At 48.2% G+C, this 26381-nt stretch overlaps 1 protein-coding gene across 3 annotated transcripts in view; it reads right to left on the bottom strand.

Moving 5' to 3' along the window:
* LOC115202366 (rho GTPase-activating protein 7) overlaps positions 1-26381 on the bottom strand; it is a 151652-nt gene that overhangs the window by 11509 nt on the left and 113762 nt on the right. For all 3 annotated transcript variants that reach the window (XM_029766486.1, XM_029766485.1, XM_029766487.1), the window contains 5 exons: positions 20123-20194; positions 16745-16826; positions 11176-11239; positions 4983-6694; positions 2159-2338 (listed from right to left, as the gene is read on the bottom strand). In XM_029766486.1, the coding sequence (XP_029622346.1) occupies positions 2159-2338; positions 4983-6694; positions 11176-11239; positions 16745-16826; positions 20123-20194 (2110 nt within the window). The remainder of the gene's footprint in view (positions 1-2158; positions 2339-4982; positions 6695-11175; positions 11240-16744; positions 16827-20122; positions 20195-26381) is intronic.

Here is a 26381-nt window from a genome sequence, read left to right on the forward strand (position 1 = left end):
TGTGGAGGCAGGAACAACAACTCTCCAGGACTGGAGCTGGAGAAGCCTGTACTGTTTAATCAAACAGGATGTGACAGTATGGGGTCCTTTAGACCTACACCTGAAAGGCCACAGGATATTGTTAATGAGAATTGGTTCCCAACTGACAAACCTAATAAATAAAGGTTGAACACTAAACAAATGGAAAGAGCAGTAGTTTACTGCTACTGTGAATCACCAACGCTAACATTAGCATTAGCACACGCCACGGTACCACCTAGCTAAGGTGGGTTTTTTTCCATGAGAAAAGGAGAACTTGAAAATGCATTGTGTGTGTGTGTGTGCGCGTGTGTGTTTATACTGTATGTGTGTGTGTGTATGTGTGTATGTGTGTGTGTGGGTTCTACAGAAGCCTAGCATTCTCCAAGTTTATGAGAGGGAGGATAAACACTGGGGCCGAAAGACAATAGAAACCGGGAGGGAGGAGGAGAAGGGAGAGGCAGGAGAGGGTAAGGGGGGTGGGTTCGTAATGGTGTATACATCCGCATCCGCACTTTGTGTTTGTGCCTCAAGCCCCTAACACTGACCATGTCACCGTGTGTGTGTGTGTGTGTGTGTGTGTGTGTGTGTGTGTGTGTGTGTGTGTGTGTGTGTGTGTGTGTGTGTGTGTGTGTGTGTGTGTGTGTCAGGTGTTCTACTGCTCTCCAGGATCGTATAATGGTTTTACAAGAGAAAACATGTTTATGGGTGTGTATGTATCGTTTGCTTTTAAGTGTGTGTGTGTGCTGCTCACTTCTCAGAAGAATGACCACAGCTTTTTAAATGAGAAGGGAACATGCTACAATCCCAGAAGGCAATTCTGGGTATGCGCAGCCAAGCTTCCAGCTCAAAATCAAATGGTCTCAGTGATTAAAAGACCTGACATAAGCCTGCCATAAACCTGTCGTAAGCCTGTCATAACTCTTACTCTGCCCCTGCCATCCTGGAGAAGGTGTGGAACTTCTCTGACTCATTGAAGCTGGGAGGGGTGAAGAAAAGCACAGCACTATACAGAGATTTGAGGTGAGGCTGGAGCTATTTGCTTAATCCAGATCATGAAGCTAGGTTAGATAAGAAGATGGAGGGAGGGAGAGGTAGAGAGGGAGACAGAGAGAGAGAGAGAGAGAGAGAGAGCCACAGAGAGAGAGACAGAGTGAGAAAGAAGCAAAGAGAGAGACAGAGAGAGGGAGAGAGCCAGAGAGAGAGAGACAGATTGAGAAAGAGGCAAAGAGAGAGACAGAGAGAGGGAGAGAGACAGAGGGAGACAGAGAGAGAGAGAGCCAGAGAGAGAGAGACAGAGTGAGAGAGAGACAAAGAGAGAGACAGGGAGCCAGAGAGAGAGAGAGAGAAAGAGAGAGAGTAAATTAGATAGACAGAGAGAGAGAGTTGCGGTGAGGGAAGGGAGGGAAAGAGAAATAGAAAAGGGAGAGTGACAGAGAGAATTCCATGTAAGAGAATGATAGAAGAATACATCCCCTGGACTGCAGTCTCAACAGTCCCCACAGACATCCCCAGAAGGCGGAGACACCAAAGGGGATACTGAGTGACATTGGACAATCTGGAACCAGTGGCCATAATCTATAATTGCATGATGGAGAATTATTAGTATTATTAGACAGTATTATTGGGGGGGTTCGTCATTTTGGTAATTGTCAAGGACTGAGGCTACAGCCTCGGCCTCCAGGTCTTCATTCTAACAGCCTGTGCGTGTGAACTCTGTGATTGCCCCCGTCAAAAGATGACAACGTATACCAGTGCACCCGCGTTCCCAGCAATTAGCTAGCCTGGGAAAAGAATGTTGAAACCCCACCCCCCTTACGTTCAGACCCAACAGGCTCCTATTTGTGGGAGAAGAGTGGGAGGAATTCCAACTACAGGAAAAATAGAGACTATGATTGTTGTGGTTGTCTATTTGTTTGTAGGCCTAGGCTACAACTAGCGCTATCGGAGCAGCATGCTAGGCTATAGGCTAACAAGGATTTTTATACATACACTCGATATCATTTTTTGGGGCCTGCATTTTCAGCTGTTTTCGTGTGAGACCTCTTGTGAGAAAAACTTCCAATGTGTTTGCCAGAAACTCCAAACTCAAAGTCTTATGAACCTTAACTAATCAAAATGGCCGCCGCCGCCGACTCACCAGCTGAAACCGTGTTTGTTGGTGGGGGTGTGTTTCTCCAGGAGGGCTGTAAGCTGGAGCAGGCAGAGCTTTTGGAGCAGGTTCATCTGCAGTACTGACTGGCAGCCCATCTGCCGCTGGGCCCAGGAGTGACTGGGCCGGTGGGAGGCCTGGAAACTGGGCCAGCGCAGTTTCTGAGGCCTTGGGTAGAGAGAAATATATGTGTTAACCTAATATATTGCACAGCATACAGAAAAATACAGAGGGCTATCAGAAGCACAATCAAACTTCCAAATACAAAAACACAAATGTTTGCAAAGAATTTCATATAAATATATATCAAATATGTGTGTAAAATATACTGCTCAAAAAAAATAAAGGGAACACTTAAACAACACATCCTAGATCTGAATGAAATAAATAATCTTATTAAATACTTTTTTCTTTACATAGTTGAATGTGCTGACAACAAAATCACACAAAAATAATCAATGGAAATCCAATTTATCAACCCATGGAGGTCTGGATTTGGAGTCACACTCAAAATTGAAGTGGAAAACTACACTACAGGCTGATCCAACTTTGATGTAATGTCCTTAAAACAAGTCAAAATGAGGCTCAGTAGTGTGTGTGGCCTCCACGTGCCTGTATGACCTCCCAACAATGCCTGGGCATGCTCCTGATGAGGTGGCGGACTAGACCCGGACTAAAGCATCCGCCAACTCCTGGACAGTCTGTGGTGCAACGTGGCGTTGGTGGATGGAGCGAGACATGATGTCCCAGATGTGCTCAATTGGATTCAGGTCTGGGGAACGGGCGGGCCAGTCCATAGCATCAATGCCTTCCTCTTGCAGGAACTGCTGACACACTCCAGCCACATGAGGTCTAGCATTGTCTTGCATTAGGAGGAACCCAGGGCCAACCGCACCAGCATATGTTCTCACACGGGGTCTGAGGATCTCATCTCGGTACCTAATGGCAGTCAGGCTACCTCTGGCGAGCACATGGAGGGCTGTGCGGCCCCCCAAAGAAATGCCACCCCACACCATGACTGACCCACCGCCAAACCGGTCATGCTGGAGGATGTTGCAGGCAGCAGAACGTCCTCCACGGCGTCTCCAGACTCTGTCACGTCTGTCACATGTGCTCAGTGTGAACCTGCTTTCATCTGTGAAGAGCACAGGGCGCCAGTGGCGAATTTGCCAATCTTGGTGTTCTCTGGCAAATGCCAAACGTCCTGCACGGTGTTGGGCTGTAAGCACAACCCCCACCTGTGGATGTCGGGCCCTCATACCACCCTCATGGAGTCTGTTTCTGACCATTTGAGCAGACACATGCATATTTGTGGCCTGCTGGAGGTAATTTTGCAGGGCTCTGGCAGTGCTTCTCCTGCTCCTCCTTGCACAAAGGCGGAGGTAGCGGTCCTGCTGCTGGGTTGTTGCCCTCCTACGGCCTCCTCCACGTCTCGTGATGTACTGGCCTGTCTCCTGGTAGCGCCTCCATGCTCTGGACACTACGCTGACAGACACAGCAAACCTTCTTGCCACAGCTCGCATTGATGTGCCATCCTGGATGAGCTGCACTACCTGAGCCACTTGTGTGGGTTGTAGACTCCGTCTCATGCTACCACTAGAGTGAAAGCACCGCCAGCATTCAAAAGTGACCAAAACATCAGCCAGGAAGCATAGGAACTGAGAACTGGTCTGTGGTCCCCACCTGCAGAACCACTCCTTTTTTGGGGGTGTCTTGCTAATTGCCTATAATTTCCACCTGTTGTCTATTCCATTTGCACAACAGCATGTGAAATTTATTGTCAATCAGTGTTGCTTCCTAAGTGGACAGTTTGATTTCACAGAAGTGTGATTGACTTGGAGTTACATTGTGTTGTTTAAGTGTTCCCTTTATTTTTTTGAGCAGTGTATATAGGTTAACATATATTAGGGGAAAATAAACAAAACACACAAGTGTTCACACACAGAGACATATAGAAGAAGATACGTCTTCATCATTTTCAGAACTTGACCAGAGGTCATAAAGCCCTCTCCTCTGATGAGGTGACTAGCAGGACATCCATCCAGACGAGTCCTATGACCCCTGTGTTAAGAGATGCTCATTGGGATAACAGGGATTGATCTAGCCCAGAGGATCCCAACTCCGTTCTTCCAGTACCCCCAAAAGTACACATTTTCATAGTAGCCCTGGACAAGCACACCTGATTCAACTTGTCAACTAATCATCAAACCCTCAATGAGTTGAATCAGGTGAGTTTGTCCGGTGCTCCAACAAAACCGGGTGCTTATGGGGGAAGTCAAGGACTGGAGTTGGGAAGCACTGATCTCGCCTGGCTGTCAGCGGGAATGGGAGCGTCTGGAAACCTTCTGGAATTCTGCCTGTGGATTCCTGAGGGAACGGCTGCATCGTCGCGGAGACGGATCGGCATTCCCGAGGTCCGAGGTATTCACTGCACCTCATCGCCGTGACAGCCGGTTACGTAAGGGTCAGGGCTGGGAGAGTCGTCTCAACATGTCCACTCTGCCTGTGTGTTTCTCCCTCCGTCTAACTTTATTTCTTTCTCTTTCTGTACCTCTACCCATCTCTCTCTTTCTCTTACTTCCTGTACATCCTTCTTTCTCCCTCTTTCTATGTCTGTTTGTGCACCTCCATTCCACCACCCTCTCTCACACCGTTTCTCTCTCTCAACCCTTCATCCAAACACTTAAGAATGTTGAATTGAGCTCGCCAGTCCTTCATCTTAACACACATTTTCTCAAATGGGGACAATAACAATATTGGTGATATCTATAGATTGATTAACAGAGAGGTGATTCATTAATTAATTACTGACCTGTTAGATCTGGTGAGAGAGGCTCCCACTCCGGAGTCCCTCCTCTCCCTCATGGCTTCTTCCCCCTCTCCTTCTTCCCCCTCTCCTTCTTCCCTCTCTCCTTCTCCCAGAGGGTTGCCCGTGCTGTCCTGGTCGCTCCCGTTGTCCGTCTCCTCCAGCCGGTTCTGCAAAGGTGAGGACGGACATGGAGACGCCGAATCCAATGCCGAATCCGAATCGCCCTCTTCTTCTTCCTCTTCGTCATCCTCTTCTCCGGCTGTCACCCTGTCCGTCCAGGCGTTGACGAATCGCTGCAGGCCGTTGACGCATTCCAGCACATCCTCCAACTTTGGCCCCTCCCCTTCTTCGTTGTCTTCATCGTCTTCCTCGCCTTGATAGGCTACGTTGGGCACATTGTCGTAAAAACTCAGGCGGCTGTCCGCCGAGCTGGTGGAGCCGCGACGCCTTTGGCATCGGCTACTGAGATAGCGCCTACCGACGGCGGCAAGAGACCTGTTTTTGTCATTTCCACTTTGCGGTGGTTGTTTGCCGTCGCCGAGCGCTTTGGGGAATGTGCCTGGTTTGTGGCCTTCGGGAAGGTAGAAGAAAATCATGCCTTCCTCCTCCTCTTCCTCCTCCCTCTCTCCGTTGAGGCGACCACGCTTGCTTTGGTTTTGCTCGGCCACTGTCCGGTTACTAGGCTGTTGCTGAGGTGGTTTCTGTCTGGTTTTGGGTTGGATTGAAGCGGGGGGTTGTTGTTCTCCAGGCGGCTGTAGGAACACGCTTAATGGGTCAAAACCTTCCAGGTACATCCCACCTCTCTTACTGGCCCCCGCCGCGGTGCTGTGGCTTCGGGTTCGTGTCACCGGGCTCGGTGTACTAACGGCGCTCCCGCTGCTTGCTTCCGATTGGCTACTGCCTGTGCTTCCGGCGCTCCCCATGCTGCCGTTGCTGGTCTGTGTGGAGTAGGATATGCTCCTGTTACGGTTCAGGGTCATGGTTTGGGTCGGGTTGAGGGTGAGGCTGGAGATGTCAACGCAGTTGAGGCGCCGTAGCTTGTCGTCGTCTAGGCCTTCTTTGATGACCGGCCCGCTGATCTCCAGTTTGGAAGGCCTTCCCCCGCTACCGTTCTTCTTCTTGCTATTGGAAGTGGCGCTCCTCAATCTGATGCTCTCCATGCGCTTGAGGAAACTCTTGGCCCGTGAGCGCGTGCTCTTCCCTCCTCTAGTCTCGCTCCCTCCTCCTTCTATCCCTCCTGTTCCCACAATTTCACTGGGCTTGCCGTCGAAGGAGAAGTGACCTTGGGTCGTCTCCAATGGTGAGTGCGGATGCCCGTCAGACAGCGAGTCCTCGTTGGCGCCGCACGACCCGCCCGTGCCCGAGGAGGAGCACATGCTGGCCATCGAGTTGGCGCGGGTGGCGCCCGCCGCCGGGGTGGCATCGCTAGATGTGGCACCATCGACTATCCCTCCCTCTCCCATGCTCCCGCTGCTGTGAAGTGAGGCCACCTCTGGCTGCTCGCTGAGATCCGTCAGCACGCTCTCGGAGCTCAGGCCCTCGCGGAGCTGCCCCTGACTGGCCGAGGGTCTCTGGACCTGGGGGAAGGGCGGCTGATTTCCACCCGGGAGGAAGAAGACATCCAGCTCCTCCAGGCGAGACCAGCGCTTGCTGTCCCGCTGGAAGGTCCAAAGGCCACTGATGGCGCATGGCTCTTCCTCGTCTGAATCCTCACTCTGGAGTAGAGAGAGAGAAGACAGAGGGGGTTGGGGGCAGGTTAGCGTTTTTTGTCATGAATCTTGTTCTGGAGGCAGCTCTGCAGCGTGGTCACTAGCTGGCACAGCCACAAAGTAATACAATCTGATTTCAAACCTAAACTTAACCCTAACCTTAACCTTAACCTTAACCACACTGCTAACCCTAATGCCAAACCCTAATCTTAAATTAACCTGTTGGGGTGTAGGGGGCAGTATTTTCACGGCCAGATGAAAAACGTACCCAATTTAAACAGGTTACTACTCTGGCCCAGAAACTAGAATATGCATGTTATTAGTAGATTTGGATGGAAAACACTCTGAAGTTTCTTAAACTGTTTGAATGGTGTCTGTGAGTATAACAGAACTCATATGGCAGGCAAAAACCTGAGAAAAATCCAAGCAGGAAGTGGAAAGTCTGAGAATTGTAGTTCAGCTTTTGATTCTCTATCGAAACTACAGTGTCTGTGGGGTGACGTTGCACTTCCTAAGGCTTCCATTGGCTGTCAACAGCCTTCAGAAAGTGGTTTGAGCATTCTCCTGTCACTGGGCAGATAATAGGAGCTCAGTTACTGAGTGGTCTGCCTGGCAACAATATGCGTGGTCACGCGAGTGCGCCGTTCCTTCTTTTTCTTCTTGAATGAATATGCTATTGTCCGATTGGAAATATTATCGCAATTTTACATTACAAATACCATAAAGATTGATTTTATACAGATTTTGACATGCTTCTAAGTATGGTAATGGAACATTTTTACTTTTCGTCTCTGGTACCGCGCTCGCGTGGTATGCCTTTGGATAGTGACCTGAACGCACGAACAAAACGGTATTTGGACATAAATATGGAGTATTTCGAACAAAAACAACATTTCTTGTGGAAGTAGCAGTCCTGGGAGTGCATTCTGACGCAGATCAGCAAAGGTAAGACAATATTTCTAATACTAATTCTGAGTTTATGTTGCCCCGAACTTGGCGGGTGTCTGTATAGCTCGCTGTGATGGCTGAGCTATGTACTCAGAATATTGAAAAATGTGCTTTCTCCGTAAAGCTATTTTAAAATCTGATACAGCGGTTGCATCCAGGAGTAGTCTATCTATAATTCTTTAAATAATTGTTATATATTTTGTCAACATTTATGATGAGTATTTTTATAAATTGATGTGCACATTCACCAGAGGTTTTGGTGGGAATACATTTTCTGAACATCACGCGCCAATGTAAAATGCTGTTTTTGGATATAAATATGAACTTTATCGAACAAAACATACATGTATTGTGTAACATAGTGTCCTAGGAGTGTCATCTGATGAAGATCGTCAAAGGTTAGTGCTTCATTTAGCTGTGTTTTGGGTTTTATTGACACATGTCCTTGCTTGGAAAATGGCTGTGTGATTATTTTTGTCTATGTACTCTCCTAACATAATCTAATGTTTTGCTTTCGCTGTAAAACCTTTTTGAAATCAGACAATGTGGTTACATCAAGGAGAAGTGTATCTTAAAAATGGTGTAAAATAGTTGTATGTTTGAGAAAGTTGAATTATGACATTTTGTTGTTTTTGAATTTGCCGCCCTGATATTTCACTGGCTAGCGTCCCACGTAGCCCATTGAAGTTAAGCCGAAAAGCAAAAAAAATCAAAATCATGAATTTTTACAATATATCCCATCTAGTGGAAGTCTCTCAGTTCTGCCTCTCAGAGTCATGACAATAAACGTCAACCCGCTGATGACACATTATCACTATAAGAAGAAAAAACAATGCACAAAGAAATGACAATTTTATCAAAAAGACGAAATATTTTCAAGATTTTCTTTCTCTGTTTCATGTCTATGAACAACGTTTTAATATGAAATCTCTTTCTAAAAGGTGAATGGCCATGAAGTCAACGGAGCCACCCTGTATTCTGTCCAGATGACTTTGTGTGTCCCAAATGACCTTCCATTCCCTCAGAGTGCACTACTTGAGACCAGGGCCCATAGAACTCTGGTCAAAAGTAGTGCACTATATATGGAAAAGGGTGCTGTTTGGGACAGAGCCTTTGTGTGAGAGCAGCAGGGATATTCACAGACAGCAGATCAGTAGACATTCCTCAACTCCCTCCCGACCGCTGGAACATTTCACAGAGATAAGATTCACACACGGCTGGTTAATGGTTGTTATTGTGTTGGAACTCATCCCTAACCGTGAAAACGACAACAGAGTCTCTCTATCTGTCTCTCTCTCTTGCAAACACACACACATACGTCCCGAGGGGAGTCCAGGAAATTCCACCCCGATCCGAGAAGTTCACACGCCAGCCGGCCAGGCTAGGGCAACCCCCCCACCCTCACCCCCACAGAGGTGTAACCACCCTATCGTCCCCACAGGGCCAGTCTGTCCCCCTAATTCTGGAAAGTGAAACTGCTTGCAGAGGGGACCAGGGAGCCGGGGGGCAGAGGAGTGGCGCGGGAGCCTCCAGACTTCACAGGCGCCTCCTTCACGGTGGCTGAGAGCGATGGGGACAAAAGTCCATAAAATAAAACCCCGGGTCCTCATTTTATGACCCCGCTCTCCACTCACCACGACACACACTGGCCTTTCTTACTTCAGCTTTGATCATGACGGCTAGAAACTCTTTCTGTCTGATATACTGACTGACGTCGTGACGACCATAGTGGGGGAGTTTGACTTTTGAGCTCAATAGCAACAATGTCAACACCTAGAACTATCTAGATGGTCAGTCTTATCTTCATCTGCATTCATTCACTCCTGTGGCCGTGGGTGTTTTGACACGTCATAAACAACGTCACATCTCTGATTTCAACAACTACGGGGAAGAAACATGTGGAAAACACATTTCAAAAGCGGGAGAGATATACACTTACATTTTAGCAGACGGTCTTATCCAGAGCGACGTACAGGAGCAATTAGGGTTTAAGGACCTTGCTCAAGGGCACATCGACATATTTTTCACCTAGTCAGCTCGGGGATTCGACACAGCAACCTTTCAGTCTTAACCACTAGGCTACCTGCCACCCTCTATAGACAGAGTAGGGATTGAAGTCAATGCGTTTCTATGCTGACTAGGGGGGTTAACAACTGTCAGCCTGAACAGAAAGCAAATACCTCCTTTGACCCTTCTCTGTTGACTCCTTGATGAGGTGACACAGCGAGGGTCATCCCATTGAATACCAACTCTCTCACACACACACACACACACACACACACACACACACACACACACACACACACACACACACACACACACACACACACAGAGGGAGAGAGATTACATTACAAAATGGAGGTTAATGGGAGGAAGATCTTGACAAACAACAAAGATTCCTAGTGTCTTGGTGGGTTAGGTTGGTTTAGTTTGGTTTAGTTTGATTTAGTTTGGTTTAGTTTGAATTAGTTTGGATTAGTTTGGTTTAGTTTGGTTTAGTTTGAATTAGTTTGGATTAGTTTGGTTTAGTTTGGGTTAGTTTGGGTTAGTTTGGCTTAGTTTGGGGTAGTTTGGGTTAGTTTGGGTTAGTTTGGATTAGTTTGGGGTAGTTTGGATTAGTTTGATTTAGTTTGGGTTAGTTTGGTTTAGTTTGGGGTAATTTGGTTTAGTTTGGTTTAGTTTGGGATAGTTTGGATTAGTTTGCGGTAGGTTCTCGGGGATCATGGCCAATAGCTGGCTTGTTTTTAATTTAACCAATGAAACCAGAGGGAGAGAAATGAGAAATACAAGCTTCCAGGAATCAGGCTACTTAAACAAATACATTTACACACACACACACACACACACACACACACACACACACACACACACACACACACACACACAGAGACTTGAGATGTAGAATCAAGAGCAAAAGCATACCGCAGCGACATACTATTCCGATTTATGGACAATGAAATGAGGAAGGGATGTTTGTGTGTGTATGTCTGTGTGTCTGTGTGTCTGTGTGTGTGTGTGTGTGTGTGTGTGTGTGTGTGTGTGTGTGTGTGTGTGTGTGTGTGTGTGTGTGTGTGTGTGTTCAGGATCAGGCCTGAGGAAGAAGGGCCAGCCGCGTGAACAGCAAGCCCTTCATTTGGACATAAAAGCTATCTTTCCTTGCCTTGGGCTCTTCACAAAGGGCTTGATAAAAAGACAGGTGCCTTTTCATTAGAAGAGAAGAGAGAGAGACTTTCACACCCCAGGCTATAAGGAGGTCGGAGTTGGAGGACAGGTAGGAAAAACAAAACTGGGGTTGGAAAAGTTCTGAAGAATTAGGGGATTTTGGGGTGTGAAAGAGTGGAAGAGGAGGGAGGAAGAGGATGGTGGAAGAGGAGGGTGGAAGAGGAGTGAGGAAGAGTAGGGTGGAAGAGGAGGGAAGAAGAGGAGGGAGGAAGAGGAGGGTGGAAGAGCAGGGTGGAAGAGGAGGGAGGAAGAGGGTGGAAGAGCAGGGTGGAAGGGGAGTGTGGGAGAGGAGGAAGGAAGAGGAGGGAGGAACTTACTCTCTTTCTCTGTGGGGAGATCTCCAGTCTCATCAGGGCACACTTGTTGAGGGTGTTCAGTCTCCTGCAAATAGATACAGATACACAATCAGATACATAAACACACACACACACACACACACTTGGAGGAGTCCTGGCAAAAGCCCCAACAAAAAGCCTCTGACAGAGACAGACTCCTGAGAGTTAAAAGACAGGAAGAGAGAGAGAGAGAGAGAGGGGGGGGGAGGCGAGCAGCTAATGAGGCGCTGAAGGATAAGCCGGGATAAGAGGGGAAGAAGAGAAGGAATGAAAAGAGAGAGAAATCAGCTAGATTGGCAACAAAAAGACGACAAAGGGGGAAGGAGGGAGGGGGAAGCTTATCCCGCTGGACACCTGGCGAGGGGGTAGTAGTAGTAGTGTTTGTGTTTGTGTGTGTGTGTGTGTGTGTGTGTGTGTGTGTGTGTGTGTGTGTGTGTGTGTGTGTGCTCTCCCCTCTGGAGAGCTCTGAAAGCAGATCATGTCACAATGGAGGGAGGAAGGGTTGAGAAAGGGAAGGATGGAGGGAGGGGTTGAGAAAGGGAAGGATAGAGGGAGGGGTTGAGAAAGGGAAGGATGGAGGGAGGGGTTGAGAAAGGGAAGGATAGAGGGAGGGGTTGAGAAAGGGAAGGATAGAGGGAGGGGTTGAGAAAGGGAAGGATAGAGGGAGGGGTTGAGAAAGGGAAGGATAGAGGAGGGGTTGAGAAAGGGAAGGATGGAGGGAGGGGTTGAGAAAGGGAAGGATAGAGGGAGGGGTTGAGAAAGGGAAGGATAGAGGGAGGGGTTGAGAAAGGGAAGGATGGAGGGAGGGGTTGAGAAAGGAAGGATAGAGGGAGGGGTTGAGAAAGGGAAGGATAGAGGGAGGGGTTGAGAAAGGGAAGGATAGAGGGAGGGGTTGAGAAAGGGAAGGATAGAGGGAGGGGTTGAGAAAGGGAAGGATAGAGGGAGGAGGTTGAGAAAGGGAAGGATAGAGGGAGGGGTTGAGAAAGGGAAGGATAGAGGGAGGGGTTGAGAAAGGGAAGGATAGAGGGAGGGGTTGAGAAAGGGAAGGATAGAGGGAGGGGTTGAGAAAGGAAGGATAGAGGGAGGGGTTGAGAAAGGGAAGGATAGAGGGAGGGGTTGAGAAAGGGAAGGATAGAGGGAGGGGTTGAGAAAGGGAAGGATAGAGGGAGGGGTTGAGAAAGGGAAGGATAGAGGGAGGGGTTGAAGAGATAGAGGGAGGGTTGAGAAAGGGAAGGATAGAGGGAGGGGTTGAGAAAGGGAAGGATAGAGGGAGGGGTTGAGAAAGGGAAGGATAGAGGGAGGGGTTGAGAAAGGGAAGGATAGAGGGAGGGGTTGAGAAAGGGAAGGATAGAGGGAGGGGTTGAGAAAGGGAAGGATAGAGGGAGGGGTTGAGAAAGGGAAGGATAGAGGGAGGGGTTGAGAAAGGGAAGGATGGAGGGAGGGGTTGAGAAAGGGAAGGATAGAGGGAGGGGTTGAGAAAGGGAAGGATAGAGGGAGGGGTTGAGAAAGGGAAGGATAGAGGGAGGGGTTGAGAAAGGGAAGGATAGAGGGAGGGGTTGAGAAAGGGAAGGATAGAGGGAGGGGTTGAGAAAGGGAAGGATAGAGGGAGGGGTTGAGAAAGGGAAGGATGGAGGGAGGGGTTGAGAAAGGGAAGGATGGAGGGAGGGGTTGAGAAAGGGAAGGATGGAGGGAGGGGTTGAGAAAGGGAAGGATGGAGGGAGGGGTTGAGAAAGGGAAGGATAGAGGGAGGGGTTGAGAAAGGGAAGGATAGAGGGAGGGGTTGAGAAAGGGAAGGATGGAGGGAGGGGTTGAGAAAGGGAAGGATGGAGGGAGGGGTTGAGAGGTTCGAATGGACTGATGACTTCTGAAGCCTTGCTTCAATACACTATTGCCTATTTAGTGCACTACTTTTGACCAGGACCCAAACTCTGGTCAAAAGTAGTGCACTATACAGGGAATAGGGTGCCATGTGGGACGTAACCTAGATCAACTGGAAAAGTCCACTCACTCCTGATAAATCTGATAGATGCACTTTGAACAACTGTATTTAAATGCATTGAAGTTACTTCACTGGTCCCAGGAGTCAACTGCTCAGTAACAGAGGAGGCTGGTGAGGGGAGGGCTGCTCATAATAATGGCTGGAATGGAGTCAATAGAATGGTATACTTTTAGCCCATCCTCCAATGGCGAACATAAAGATGGCAGAATTCACAGACCAAGTCAATGTTTTAGCACTATTCACTGACTGTTTAAAGTAGGGCGCACCACATGGTTCAATGTGCCACCAAATCAGCACAACATTTTCTGTTTTTCCAAATTACAGGCGTCTTGAAGGTAAAATTGGGATCATGTATACTCTGCCAGTGACCATTAAAAAAAAATATATATATAAAAAATATAATAAATAAATCAAAACACGAAAAAATATTATAATAAAAGAAACAACAAAATGAAATAACGGAGAGCTATGTACAATGGGCAAACTTAGGAAAACAAAGAATTTGTGGTAAGTGCATGTGGGCCACCATCTTTATGCACCTCCACTATTGAAAGTGACACCATAGGAGCTTTACCACTGAGATGACATTATATAACATGACAGATAGTCCTTTAAATGTTACCCACAACCCCTTGGGCCTAGAAGCCACCCAGGTGTGGCGAAAGGCGGGAATGTTCTAGATTTATGTTCTTTAAAAACGACAACAAGAACATAGCGTGACCGTGGAGACGGAGCGAGGGAGGGAATGTGGAGAGATAAGACAAGAGAGATGGAGAGAACAGGACAACGGTACAAAACATCTCTAATTGGAGAGAAGTAAACATTCACAGCCCCACAGTGCATGTATCATACCTCATCACTTAGAGAGAGAGAGAGAGAGGTGAGAGGAGAGAGAGAGAGAGGGAGGACAGAGAGAGGACAGAGGGAGGACAGAGAGGGAGAATGTATGGAAAAGCTGAAGAGATAGAAGCATAATGAAAGAGAAAGAGGGAGAGAGGGAAGTACAGAGAGAGGCAGAGTGAAAGTAAGACAAGAGCGATGGATGCATAGCGAAAGAGAAAGCAGGTGCGAGTCAGAAGAGAGTTAGAGAGAAAGAGGCCGAGGGAGAAAAGAGAGGCTTATCGCGTTCCTCTTTCATCTCAAACCCAACCTGCAGAGCATGCCATCTTTGAAGATATACTTCCTTCGCTATCTTCACTATGCCTTCCCCTATTGCAGAGAAGATGAACAGATAGACAGATTTAGAGAAGAAGAAAAAATAAATAGACAATGGAACATAAAAGTGGGTGAAGGTTGAGAAAGAGAAGAGGTGAGGAGGACATAGAGAGGTGAGGAGGGCATAGGGAGGTGAGGGGGACATAGAGAGGTGAGGAGGGCATAGGGAGGTGAGGAGGGAAGAGAGAGGAGGGAAGAGAGAGGTGAGGAGGAAAGAGAGAGGAGAGGAGGGCATAGAGAGGTGAGGAGGGAAGAGAGAGGTGAGGAGGGAAGAGAGAGGAGAGGAGGGAAGAGAGGGGAGGAGGGAAGAGAGAGGTGAGGAGGGAAGAGAGAGGTGAGGAGGGAAGAGAGAGGTGAGGAGGGAAGAGAGAGGAGGGAAGAGAGAGGTGAGGAGGGAAGAGAGAGGAGAGGAGGGAAGAGAGAGAGGGAGGGAAGAGAGAGGAGAGGAGGGAGAGAGGGGAGGGAGGGAAGAGAGAGGTGAGGAGGGAAGAGAGAGGTGAGGAGGGAAGAGAGGAGGAGAGGAGGGAAGAGAGAGGGAGGAGGGAAGAGAGAGGAGAGGAGGGAAGAGAGAGGTGAGGAGGGAAGAGAGGGGAGGAGGGAAGAGAGAGGTGAGGAGGGAAGAGAGAGGTGAGGAGGGAAGAGAGAGGAGAGGAGGGAAGAGAGAGGGGAGGAGGGAAGAGAGAGGTGAGGAGGGAAGAGAGAGGTGAGGAGGGAAGGAGAGGAGGGGAAGAGAGAGGTGAGGAGGGAAGAGAGAGGGGAGGAGGGAAGAGAGAGGGGAGGAGGGAGAGAGCAGGAGAGGAGCGGAAAGAGAGAGGTGAGGAGGGAAGAGAGAGGTGAGGGGGGAAGAGAGAGGAGAGGAGGGAAGAGAGAGGAGAGGAGGGAAGAGAGAGGAGAGGAGGGAAGAGAGAGGGGAGGAGGGAAGAGAGAGGGGAGGAGGGAATAGAGAGGGGAGGAGGGAAGAGAGAGGAGAGGACGGAAGAGAGAGGTGAGGAGGGAAGAGAGAGGTGAGGAGGGAAGAGAGAGGAGAGGAGGGAAGAGAGAGGAGAGGAGGGAAGAGAGAGGAGAGGAGGGAAGAGAGAGGAGAGGAGGGAAGAGAGAGGGAGGAGGGAAGAGAGAGGGGAGGAGGGAAGAGAGAGGTGAGGAGGGAAGAGAGAGGAGAGGAGGGAAGAGAGAGGAGGGAATAGAGAGGAGAGGAGGGAAGAGAGAGGTGAGGAGGGAAGAGAGAGGTGAGGAGGGAAGAGAGAGGTGAGGAGGGAAGAGAGAGGGGAGGAGGGAAGAGAGAGGAGAGGAGGGAAAGAGAGGTGAGGAGGGAAGAGAGAGGTGAGGAGGGAAGAGAGAGGAGAGGAGGGAAGAGAGAGGAGAGGAGGGAAGAGAGAGGGGAGAGGAAGAGAGAGGAGAGGAGGGAAGAGAGAGGTGAGGAGGGAAGAGAGAGGAGGAGGGAAGAGAGAGGAGAGGAGGGAAGAGAGAGGGGAGGAGGGAAGAGAGAGGGGAGGAGGGAAGAGAGAGGGGAGGAGGGAAGAGAGAGGAGGAGGGAAGAGAGAGGAGAGGAGGGAAGAGAGAGAGAGGGGAGGAGGGAAGAGAGAGGTAAGGAGGGAAGAGAGAGGAGGGAAGAGAGAGGAGAGGAGGAAGAGAGGGAGGAGGGAAGAGAGAGGAGAGGAGGGAAAGAGAGAGGGGAGGAGGGAAGAGAGAGGGGAGGAGGGAAGAGAGAGGTGAGGAGGGAAGAGAGAGGAGGGAATAGAGAGGAGAGGAGAGCATAGAGAGGGGGGAGGGAAGAGAGAGGAGAGAGGTGAGGAGGAAGAGAGGAGGGTGAGGAGGGAAGAGAGAGGTGAGGACGGAAGAGAGAGGAGAGGAGGGAAGAGAGGTGAGGAGGGAAGAGAGGTGAGGAGGGAAGAGAGAGGTGAGGAGGAAGAGAGAGGGGAGGAGGAAGAGAGAGGAGAGGAGGGAAGAGAGAGGAGAGGAGGGTAGAGAGGTGAGGAGGAAGAGAGAGGAGAGGAGGGTAGAGAGGTGAGGAGGGAAGAGAGAGGAGAGGAGGGAAGAGAGAGGGGAGGAGGAAGAGAGAGGTAAGGAGGGAAGAGAGAGGTGAGGAGGGAAGAGAGGTGAGGAGGAAGAGAGAGGAGAGGAGGAAGAGAGAGGAGAGGAGGGAAGAGAGAGGAGAGGAGGGAAGAGAGAGGAGAGGAGGAAGAGAGAGGTGAGGAGGGAAGAGAGGTGAGGAGGGAAGAGAGAGGAGAGGAGGGAAGAGAGAGGAGAGGAGACCTACAAGAATGCTCTACAGGTTCAGTTGTTGACTTCTGGAGAAGTGAGAGATGAAGAAAAAGAGAAGTGGAGGAGAAGTCTCACCTGCACAGAGCCTCGATGGCATCCCGGTCCAGGAAATCATGGTCCCTGGTCACAGACACAATCTCAATGGGGAACAAGCCATCTGAAACCGAGAGAGAGATACGAGAGAAAGCGAGAGAGCAATAGAGAGATAACGAGAGAGCAAGAGGGAGGGAGGAAGTACATTTTTTTTATGTCTTCAATTGCACCAGCAAGCAGACACAATCCATTGTAAACTAACATTTACAAAAATGTAACTCTCTGTCTTCACAAATGTCACCCTCTTCCGTTCCTCCCCCCACACAACCCACACACATCCGACACACACCACAATGAAAGCTAAGAGGAAGTGGCGTCTTAGCCGGCCAAACAAACACAGCTGTACCATTCAGACCTGGGCAGCAGGGGGGTGAGTGTGGGCGGGGGTCGACAGTAGAATGACAATAGGTACTCCCGCATTAAAGGAGTCCTCTGATTATCTCACTCTCTCTTCTCTATATCACTCTATTAGAGGGGCAATCTGGGATTCAAACTCACTCCATTAAAGGGGCAATCTGGGGTTCAAACTCACTCTATTAAAGGGGCAATCTGGGGTTCAAACTCACTCTATTAAAGGGGCAATCTGGGATTCAAACTCACTCTATTAGAGGGGCAATCTGGGATTCAAACTCACTCTATTAGAGGGGCAATCTGGGGTTCAAACTCACTCTATTAAAGGGGCAATCTGGGATTCAAACTCACTCTATTAGAGGGGCAATCTGGGATTCAAACTCACTCTATTAGAGGGGCAATCTGGGGTTCAAACTCACTCTATTAAAGGGGCAATCTGGGGTTCAAACTCACTCTATTAAAGGGGCAATCTGGGATTCAAACTCACTCTATTAGAGGGGCAATCTGGGATTCAAACTCACTCTATTAAAGGGGCAATCTGGGGTTCAAACTCACTCTATTAAAGGGGCAATCTGGGATTCAAACTCACTCTATTAAAGGGGCAATCTGGGATTCAAACTCACTCTATTAAAGGGGCAATCTGGGATTCAAACTCACTCTATTAAAGGGGCAATCTGGGATTCAAACTCACTCTATTAGAGGGGCAATTTGGGATTCAAACTCACTCTATTAAAGGGGCAAGTTGGGATTCAAACTCACTCTATTAAAGGGGCAAGTTGGGATTCAAACTCGCTCTATTAAATGGGCAATCTGGGGTTCAAACTCACTCTATTAAAGGGGCAAGTTGGGATTCAAACTCACTCTATTAAAGGGGAAATCTGGGGTTCAAACTCACTCTATTAAAGGGGCAATCTGGGATTCAAACTCACTCTATTAAAGGGGCAATCTGGGATTCAAACTCACTCTATTAAAGGGGCAAGTTGGGATTCAAACTCACTCTATTAAAGGGGCAATCTGGGATTCAAACTCACTCTATTAAAGGGGCAAGTTGGGATTCAAACTCACTCTATTAAAGGGGAAATCTGGGGTTCAAACTCACTCTATTAAAGGGGAAATCTGGGGTTCAAACTCACTCTATTAAAGGGGAAATCTGGGGTTCAAACTCACAAAAATGGTGCCCTACTTTTAACCAGGGCCCGTACATTTCTGGTTAGAAGTAGTGCACTATAAATGGAATAGGGTGACATTTGGGACGGAGACTTGAACCCCCACTGATGTCTGCTGATGAAGATTTTAGTAAAAACGTGTGAAAGAAAAAGAGAGATAGATCAATTATAAAGGAATGTGTTGGACGGAGACAAGAATGCAATGATGACCCTAGTCGGGGTATCCTACAGATCCTTGTCTCCTAGCTACCTAGTCCGCCTACCAAATGGTACCCTATTCCATTTATAGTGCACTACTTCTGAAAAGAAACGTACGGGCCCTGGTTAAAAGTAGGGCGCCATTTTTGGACACAAGCCTAAGGGTCAACGGTGATAAGAAAACGGCGGCTTTTCTATTCACCTTTCACAAGCTGTACTGTGACAGTACTATCTGCCTTATCTGCTGTGGGGCAGGAGTCCCTTACAGCCAGAGATAATAGAACACAGAATGTGCCGGGATAAAGACTGGGGGGAATGTGTCATGTGTCAGCATGAATTCTGTACTCATCAGAGTGACCTGGTATGAGTCAACATAGCTCATCACAAAGCTATGGACGGTTTGATTTTCTCTGTTGGTGTGTGTGTACCTCTCTTTGTAATTGTGTGTGTGTGCCTCTGTGTGTGTGTGCTTCTCTCTGTGTATGTGTGTGTGTGTGCTTCTCTCTCTCTGTGTGTGTGTGTGTGTGTGTGTGTGCTTCTCTCTCTCTCTGTGTGTGTGTGTATGTGTGTGCGTGTGTGTGTGTGTGTGTGTGTGTGTGTGTGTGTGTGTGTGTGTGTGCGTGTGTCGGCTGTCACACACAACCTTAATCACCTCTCCAAAAACATGGCGAACATCCCAGTGTCTTGGTAGATAGAACACCCAGCACGGTTCAATGGCAACAACTAACGAACTGTTGACAAAGCGAGTTTTATCATGCTTTAAGGTCCCTCGGATTACATAAAAGGGTACGGGCTGTGCAGGGACGTTTTCAGGTTACGTATGAGAATACCTTTTGGCTTTAGGGTTTTGGTAATTGTTTCACTTGTGTGTCTGCAACATTGAAGTTCACTGAGGCAAAACAAAAACACACCGTTGGCACCTCAGGAATGTGTGTGTGTGGTGTGTGTGTTTCTGCATAAGCAAGGCAACTTGGCGGGGAGGGGAGAATTAGCACTTCAAATGATGAAAGGATTGGAGTACCATGGAGATCGAAGGAAAGAGGACAGGAAAAGAGGAGTCTTGCGTGTCACTGGATTGCTCTACAGTCTTTAGAATGTTCTGGATTTCAGTTCAATAAAAATACCAACTTGGAGAGGACGTCAACAGAACAGCCTATCTTGTGTTTCTCCATTACGATTAGCATAGCGAGTTCATTTGCTCAAATTAACATTTGAGGTTCAACATTTTAGGTCACGACAGTCTGTCACATAGAGTTAGTCTGTAAACGGAAGAGCCGACAGACTGGAAGAAAATGAAGGGTGGGTTCTCTCTCTCTCTCTCTCTCTCTCTCTCCTTCTCTAAAATCAACCATGACTTCATCAGATGGGAAGATATGAACTGTGTAACGTTAATTTGGCCTGATGTTTGGTGAGAAAACAACTATCCTAAAGTTCACGTGACCTAGAAAATCTACCACCACCAGGATTTCACTGTTACTGTGACATTTTCACACGGTCTGTGGGAAAAGGGACATTGGCAAAAAATCATAAAGCTCGGGCCAGTGATGACGTTAGCTTTTCCGATTTCGCTTGTCACCCCCTTGTGCCAGGGACAGATCAGGCACAGCTGTGGACGGCTGTCGCAGGGGTTCTTAGGGGTCCTTACCTTCGTACAGCTGGGCGTACTGTGGGAAACCGGCAGCCCGGAGCCAGGTGCACGCCTCTTTGGCCTCGATCTCTGCAAGGGAGGGAACACAAAGACTAACTTTAGAATTTCAAATCCCCTTTATTGGCTCAAAATCACTTATTACAGAAACACACTCAAAACCATCGCTTCAGTCCTCGCATAGAAATCCAATCAAAGTTTATTAGTTGCGTACACAGTTTAGCAGATGTTATCGCGGGTGCAGAGAGATGCTTGTGTCACTAGCTCCTAACAGTGGCTCAAAATGTATCCGCTGATATGTAATACCACCAGGAGTAGAAGCATGATTGACTGTAAGTGTTTTTTCAGTGGTCAAAATGGGACCTAAAGTCTTTCCACACAGTTCAGTCTGACACAGACCTCTTGACCCTCTTAGTCCCGGTCACATGCCCCCCAAGCCCTCAAAGCCGTAGTTCACACCAACCGTGTCAGCCGCTGACGCGCAGTGTGTGTGTGTGTGTGTTACCACTGCGACCCAAGCCCCCAGTAAGTGTCGCGCTGAAACGTTTCTTCCGCGTCACTTTAGCGTAGTCGCAACGTTTCCCGACCAACGTTTCCCTGGGAAGACCTGTCTTGTAGCCCTTTAGTGTTTTTTGGAGTTGTGGTGTTACGTTTGCTAGGGAGCCGCAAAGTGTCGTCGATGGCTGTCGGGGTGGGAGCCATAGTGTGTCTGGAGGAGACAGACTCCCCCATTAGCAGTAATAAGCCCCTTTAGATACCACGTGCCAAATGGTCACCGTGCCCCACCCTCCACCATGTTGGCTCCAGCAGCCACACCCCTCAGTGTTCTTCACACAAAACAGAATCAGTGGCACCGGCACTTTAAAAATACACCTTCAGTAAAATGCCCCCCCCCCACCAAATAATCTGCTGCTGTCGTATTGACGATCTATGCAATCAGTCATCACAATTGTAGACTAATGTTTCTTTCTTTCTTTTCTTACAGGTTAATGGATGTGTTTTGTGTCTCGGAGCAGGATTGCTTGTAATAATTACAGCCATTGGAGAAAAGTGGATGGTTTCATCTTTAGAATGCGAGTAGTAGTAGTAGTGGTGGTTCCACCTCATTTAGACCCAGATTACAACCAGGATCTAGTGTTCTAACTTGGAACGGAAGAGGCCATTTTCTTCCAAAGGGGGGAGAGTTAGACTGGAGGGAGAAAACAACAGAAAGATAGGAAGAGATAGTAGAAAGAAACAACTTAAACAGCAGAAAGGGCCGCTGTGGTAGGAGAGTTATGGGGGGGTCCTCAAGTGAGACAAAGAGAGAGAGAAACAGAGGCAGATAGAAGCAGAGGGAGAGAGACAGAGAGAGAGAGAAACAGAGAGAGAGAGAAACAGAGAGAGAGAAACAGAGAGAAACAGAGAGAGAAAGAGAGAGAAAAACATAAAAGAGAGAGAAAAAGACGAGTGGGTCAGACAGAGAGAGAGAGAGAGAGAGAGAGAGAGAGAGAGAGAGAGAGGGGGAGAGAGAGAGAGAGAGAGAGAGAGAGAGAGAGAGGCCCTCGCAGCTGACTAAGACCAAGCTGAGACACTATAGCCCCTCCGTATTATGAGGCATTTACATACCAACAAGAAGCCTAGACGGCAGACACTAGAACACTAGACAGGCTGCCAGTAAAAAGGCCTGACGCGACCAACACAAGCCCCCCCCCCCCTCCCAGAGGACAGGAACTCCTCTACAACCACCCTGGGACTACAGCAGCACCGCCACCCGAGTGTCATATAACCAAATAACTCATTAATGACTGTGTTTCACAACTCTTGTTTGGTTCCAGAAGACTAGTCTAGTTTTCTCAGTGAATTCCAACATGGCCGGAGCTGGGAAGCTTGTAATTTGGGCTGGTATTTATAGAAGGTTGTGAACCTCGAAGGAACATAGGCAACTCAGAGTTATTACAGCAGCATTCTTGGATACAGAGACAAACATAAGGTTAGGGCTTCCTGTGTGTGTGAGTGTGTGTGTTAGTACTGTCCATTTTGAGACGCCGTAGTCACTTTTACGTCTAACATGCTATGTTTGGTGCCGTATTTCTCAATGAAAACGTGCATGAAAACGAGTCGTCTCGCGACTTCACTGAAAAATCCCTACTGTTGACCAATCATAGACGAAGGGGCGTAGACTTCGGCTACCAACTTCGGCTTGCCTCAAGCAAAAATGGCGTGTGCCTGAACAACTGAAAAAACCCTCACCAAAGTCTAAAATGAACAAAAACGTCACAAAATGCCGTCAAAATATACGCACAAACTCTTCCGAACTGTTTCTGCTGGGAAGCATGCTGACGCCTCTACCCAACCAGCCCTCCAATAGGGAGAGGGGAGGAGTAGGGGACAGCATTTGTGTGCTGAAGGCTTTTGGAGACGCAAATGACACCCCCACAATGCATTGCAGTTAACCTCCGACCCTGCCATCCCTCTTTCCTCACCCTTGACCTTTTGCACGGTGACATCACCTGGCCTTTGTGACATAACCGCAGCCCAAAAACAACAACGACTGTTGGCAATAAACAAAAATAAATGAGGTTCTGTGTCACTGACTGGACCTCCGTTCAACAACACAAATTAGAACCTATTTATTTATTTCTAATCCTGCTTTTCCTTTTGTCATTTCCACTCCTTTCCAGTGTTTGCATGCGGGGAGAGGCACAGACAGACAGACAGACAGACAGACAGACAGACAGACAGACAGACAGACAGACAGACAGACAGACAGACAGACAGACAGACAGACAGACAGACAGACAGACAGACAGACAGACAGACAGACAGACACAGACACACACAGACAGACAGACAGACACACACGGGCACGCACACACCTTAAAATCTTCACCGTAACTAGTGATTAGGCCTAGTCCTACACATCACTGTGACTAGCAACAATAGAAACTATGTCTCCCTCCCAAACATACACTACTTCCATCAATATAATAAAATCCTCCCATCCTGTAGACAGAATAGAATACTCCCACTCTCAGGCAACACTCCCAAGCACGCACGCACGCACGCATGCATACACACACGCACCCACACACACATTGCTTGTGGTTAGTGCTACAGGGACATTTGAGAGCTGGCGGGTGGTTCCCCTCTCTGCCCTAGCTAGCCATCCCTCAATCTGTCCGTCTGCCTGTGCCTCTCTCCAGCCAGACGGACGTCCCGCAGACATCCTGTGTGGCCCTTGGCGCGGCCCAAATTCAGCCAGGTGCCCGGGGATCACATATCCACCCGTACAGCTGGGGAGGGAGAGGGTGTGTGATTGGGGCTGGGCAGAGTAAGGCCAGAGGGGCTGTGGTGAGTAAAAGGGGGCAGGATTCCAGGAGAAGGGGAACCAACCAACATTCCAAACAAGTCAGCGGCCAAGCATTAGCTAAACATAGGTCAAGTCCCTCACACGTACTGTACAGCACCTCTTTTGTTAATTACAGACCTAAAGGGCGGCAGGAAGCCTAGCGGATAAGAATGTTGGGACAGTAAACGAAAGGTTTGAATCCCCTAGCCGACGAGGTGAAAATGATGCCGATATGCCCTTGAGCAAGGCACTTAACCCTAATTGCTCCTGTAAGTATCTCTGGATAACAGCGTCTGCTAAATGACTCAAATGTAATGGAAAATAATAATAATACTATAAAATTAACAAATGTACAGAAAGACCTGGGTGAAAATGTCATGTATATGCAAAATGTTTAAAGCCCAGATGTACTGTTGGTTTTAAGCACCTCAGAGTAGGTGCTGATCTAGGATCGGTTTTGGGTCCTACTGAATATGATTATATCGACGGGGGGAACCTGATCCTAGATCAGCACTCCTACTCTGATTGTCTTTATGAATACAGGCCCTGAAGGACTGTTGGTTTTCAACCTTTCCCTTTAATTATCCCTGGTATAGCTTTATCCCTATATTTAGCCGTGCGGTGGCGGACACAATCACTTGGAGCGGGTGTTTGTGTTGAACACGTTATCTGGCCGGGAACAAAAGGAGGCGTGCAGTGTTGCAGGGTAGCTCACGGTCACCGTCGCGCTTCTGGGTTCACTTCCTGTGAGGCAAGCAGGCAGAGGAAGTGATGTAGTTCCCTGGCAAAGAATCAGGGTGGATGGCGTGTGTGGACGGCAGAGGACAGAACACACCCGTCCTGCCGGAGGTGTGTGTGTGTGTGTGTGTGTGTGTGTGTGTGTGTGTGTGTGTGTGTGTGTGTGTGTGTGTGTGTGTGTGTGTGTGTGTGTGTGTGTGTGTTTGGTTTTGGGTAGAATACTGTGTCTACATGCATCAACAGAGGAACTGACACAAGACAAAGAACGAACTGCTGCCTCCTCAGGAACTTGAGGCTAAAAATAATTAGTGTGTGTGTTGCACAGAAACCAATGACTGGTGTAAAGGTTGACTGAGAGGTCAAACACTAAATGGAGCCCTACATTGTGACTGGCAGAGAGAGAGAGAGAGAGAGAGAGAGAGAATTACATTGAGAGAGTGAGAGAGAGAATTGCATTGAGAGAGAGAAAAAGAGAGAAAGAAAGAGAGAATTCCATTGAGAACGAATGTGAGAGAGAGAGAGAGAGAGAGGAGAGAGAGAGAGAGAGAGAGAGAGAGAGAGAGAGAGAGAGAGAGAGAAGAGAGAGTGAGAGAGAGAGGAGAGAGAGAGAGATGAGAGAGAAAGAGAGAGAAAGAGAGAGAAAGAGAGAGAAAGAGGGAGAGAGGGAGAGAGAGAGAGAGAAATGCATGACAGTCAGACTGCTCCAAGACGACCCAACACTAACAGAGATTTCAGATGCTGCTACTTCAAGGTTGTTTTTCTGTGCAGGGAACAGTGAACTGTGCCAAAGCTAAACCCTTCAGGGCCTGACCCTCTGTTCAAGCTCTCCACTGAAATGACCCAGCCCCCCATGCCTTCTTCCCCTTTCCCCTCCCAACTCCCTCCTCCCCTGTTCTCTCTCTCTCTCTCTCTCTCTCTCTCTCTCTCTCTCTCTCTCTCTCTCTCTCTCTCTCTCTCTCCGCTAGTCACCCTGCTATTCCCTCCTTTCCTGTAGCAGGAAGTTCTCACAATCGGTGGCCAATATTTCCTCTTCACAGCAGAGCAGAGCAGGAGGTAGTTGGGCTTGGTTGAGCCTGCAAGCTGGGATCTTATAGGGGGATTCGTTATCAACTAGCACCTAGAATCTAGCCAATGAATTTCAAAGGACAATTTCAACAACAAGGTAAACAATTTAAAGGGGAGGTGTCAAGAGTCAAGACAGGGCATATAATTGTTATTGGGGGGTTGCTATTTAAACTGGCAGTTAAGAGGACTAGTTGACGGCAGACGCTACTGTCGATCCCCGTGGCCTGATAACAGTGATTATCAGTGATTAAGTGGGGCAGCCAACTGTGAATCCTAATCAAATCAACCTGTGACTCATTACAGACGTCTTATCAAAGCAAGGCTTCAATGGGGTCTTTCACAAGGATCTGCACAGTAGCAGGTCGAGACAGGTGATATAATCAAGGCCTTGGTAGTGATTCAATTACTTTGTAATTCAGTGTTAATCTGAAGCAGCAGTCACCCAATGTCAAACGGGCTACATAACACTGTCATAACATTGACATAACAACGATATAACAATGACATCATAAACAGTGAGACAGCTTGTGACGTTGCTATGACAGGGTTATATAGAGCTTATGACGGAGGGTTCAAGTGAAGTATGACACTTCCTTGTACTGTATTTACTGCACTCTTTGTGCCCTATAAAAGCACACTATACTAAGTGTACAAAACACTAGGAACACCTGCTCTTTCCATGAAAAATGGACTGACCAGTTGAATCCAGGTGAAAAGCTATGATCCCTTATTGATGTCACTTAATAAATCCACTTCAATCAGTGTAGATGAAGGGGAGGAGACAGGTTAAAGAAGGATTTCTAAGCCAGTGAGATAATTGAGACATGGATTGTGTAAATGTGCCATTCACAGGGTGAATAGGCAAGACAAAAGATTTAAGTGCCTTTGAACGGGGTATGGTGGTAGGTGCCAGGTGCACCAGTTTGAGTGTGTCAAGAACTGCAGTGCTGCTGGGTTTTTCACTCTCAACAGTTTTCCATGTGTATCAAGAATGGTCCACCACCCAAAGGACATCCAGCCAACTTGACACAGCTGTGGGAAGCATTGGAGTCAACATGGGCCAGCATCCCTGTTGAACGCTTTTGACACCTTGTAGAGTCCATGTCCTGACAATTGAGGCTGTTC

The sequence above is a fragment of the Salmo trutta genome, chromosome 11 (genome assembly GCF_901001165.1).
Source record: "Salmo trutta chromosome 11, fSalTru1.1, whole genome shotgun sequence".
Taxonomy (NCBI): Eukaryota; Metazoa; Chordata; class Actinopteri; order Salmoniformes; family Salmonidae; genus Salmo; species Salmo trutta.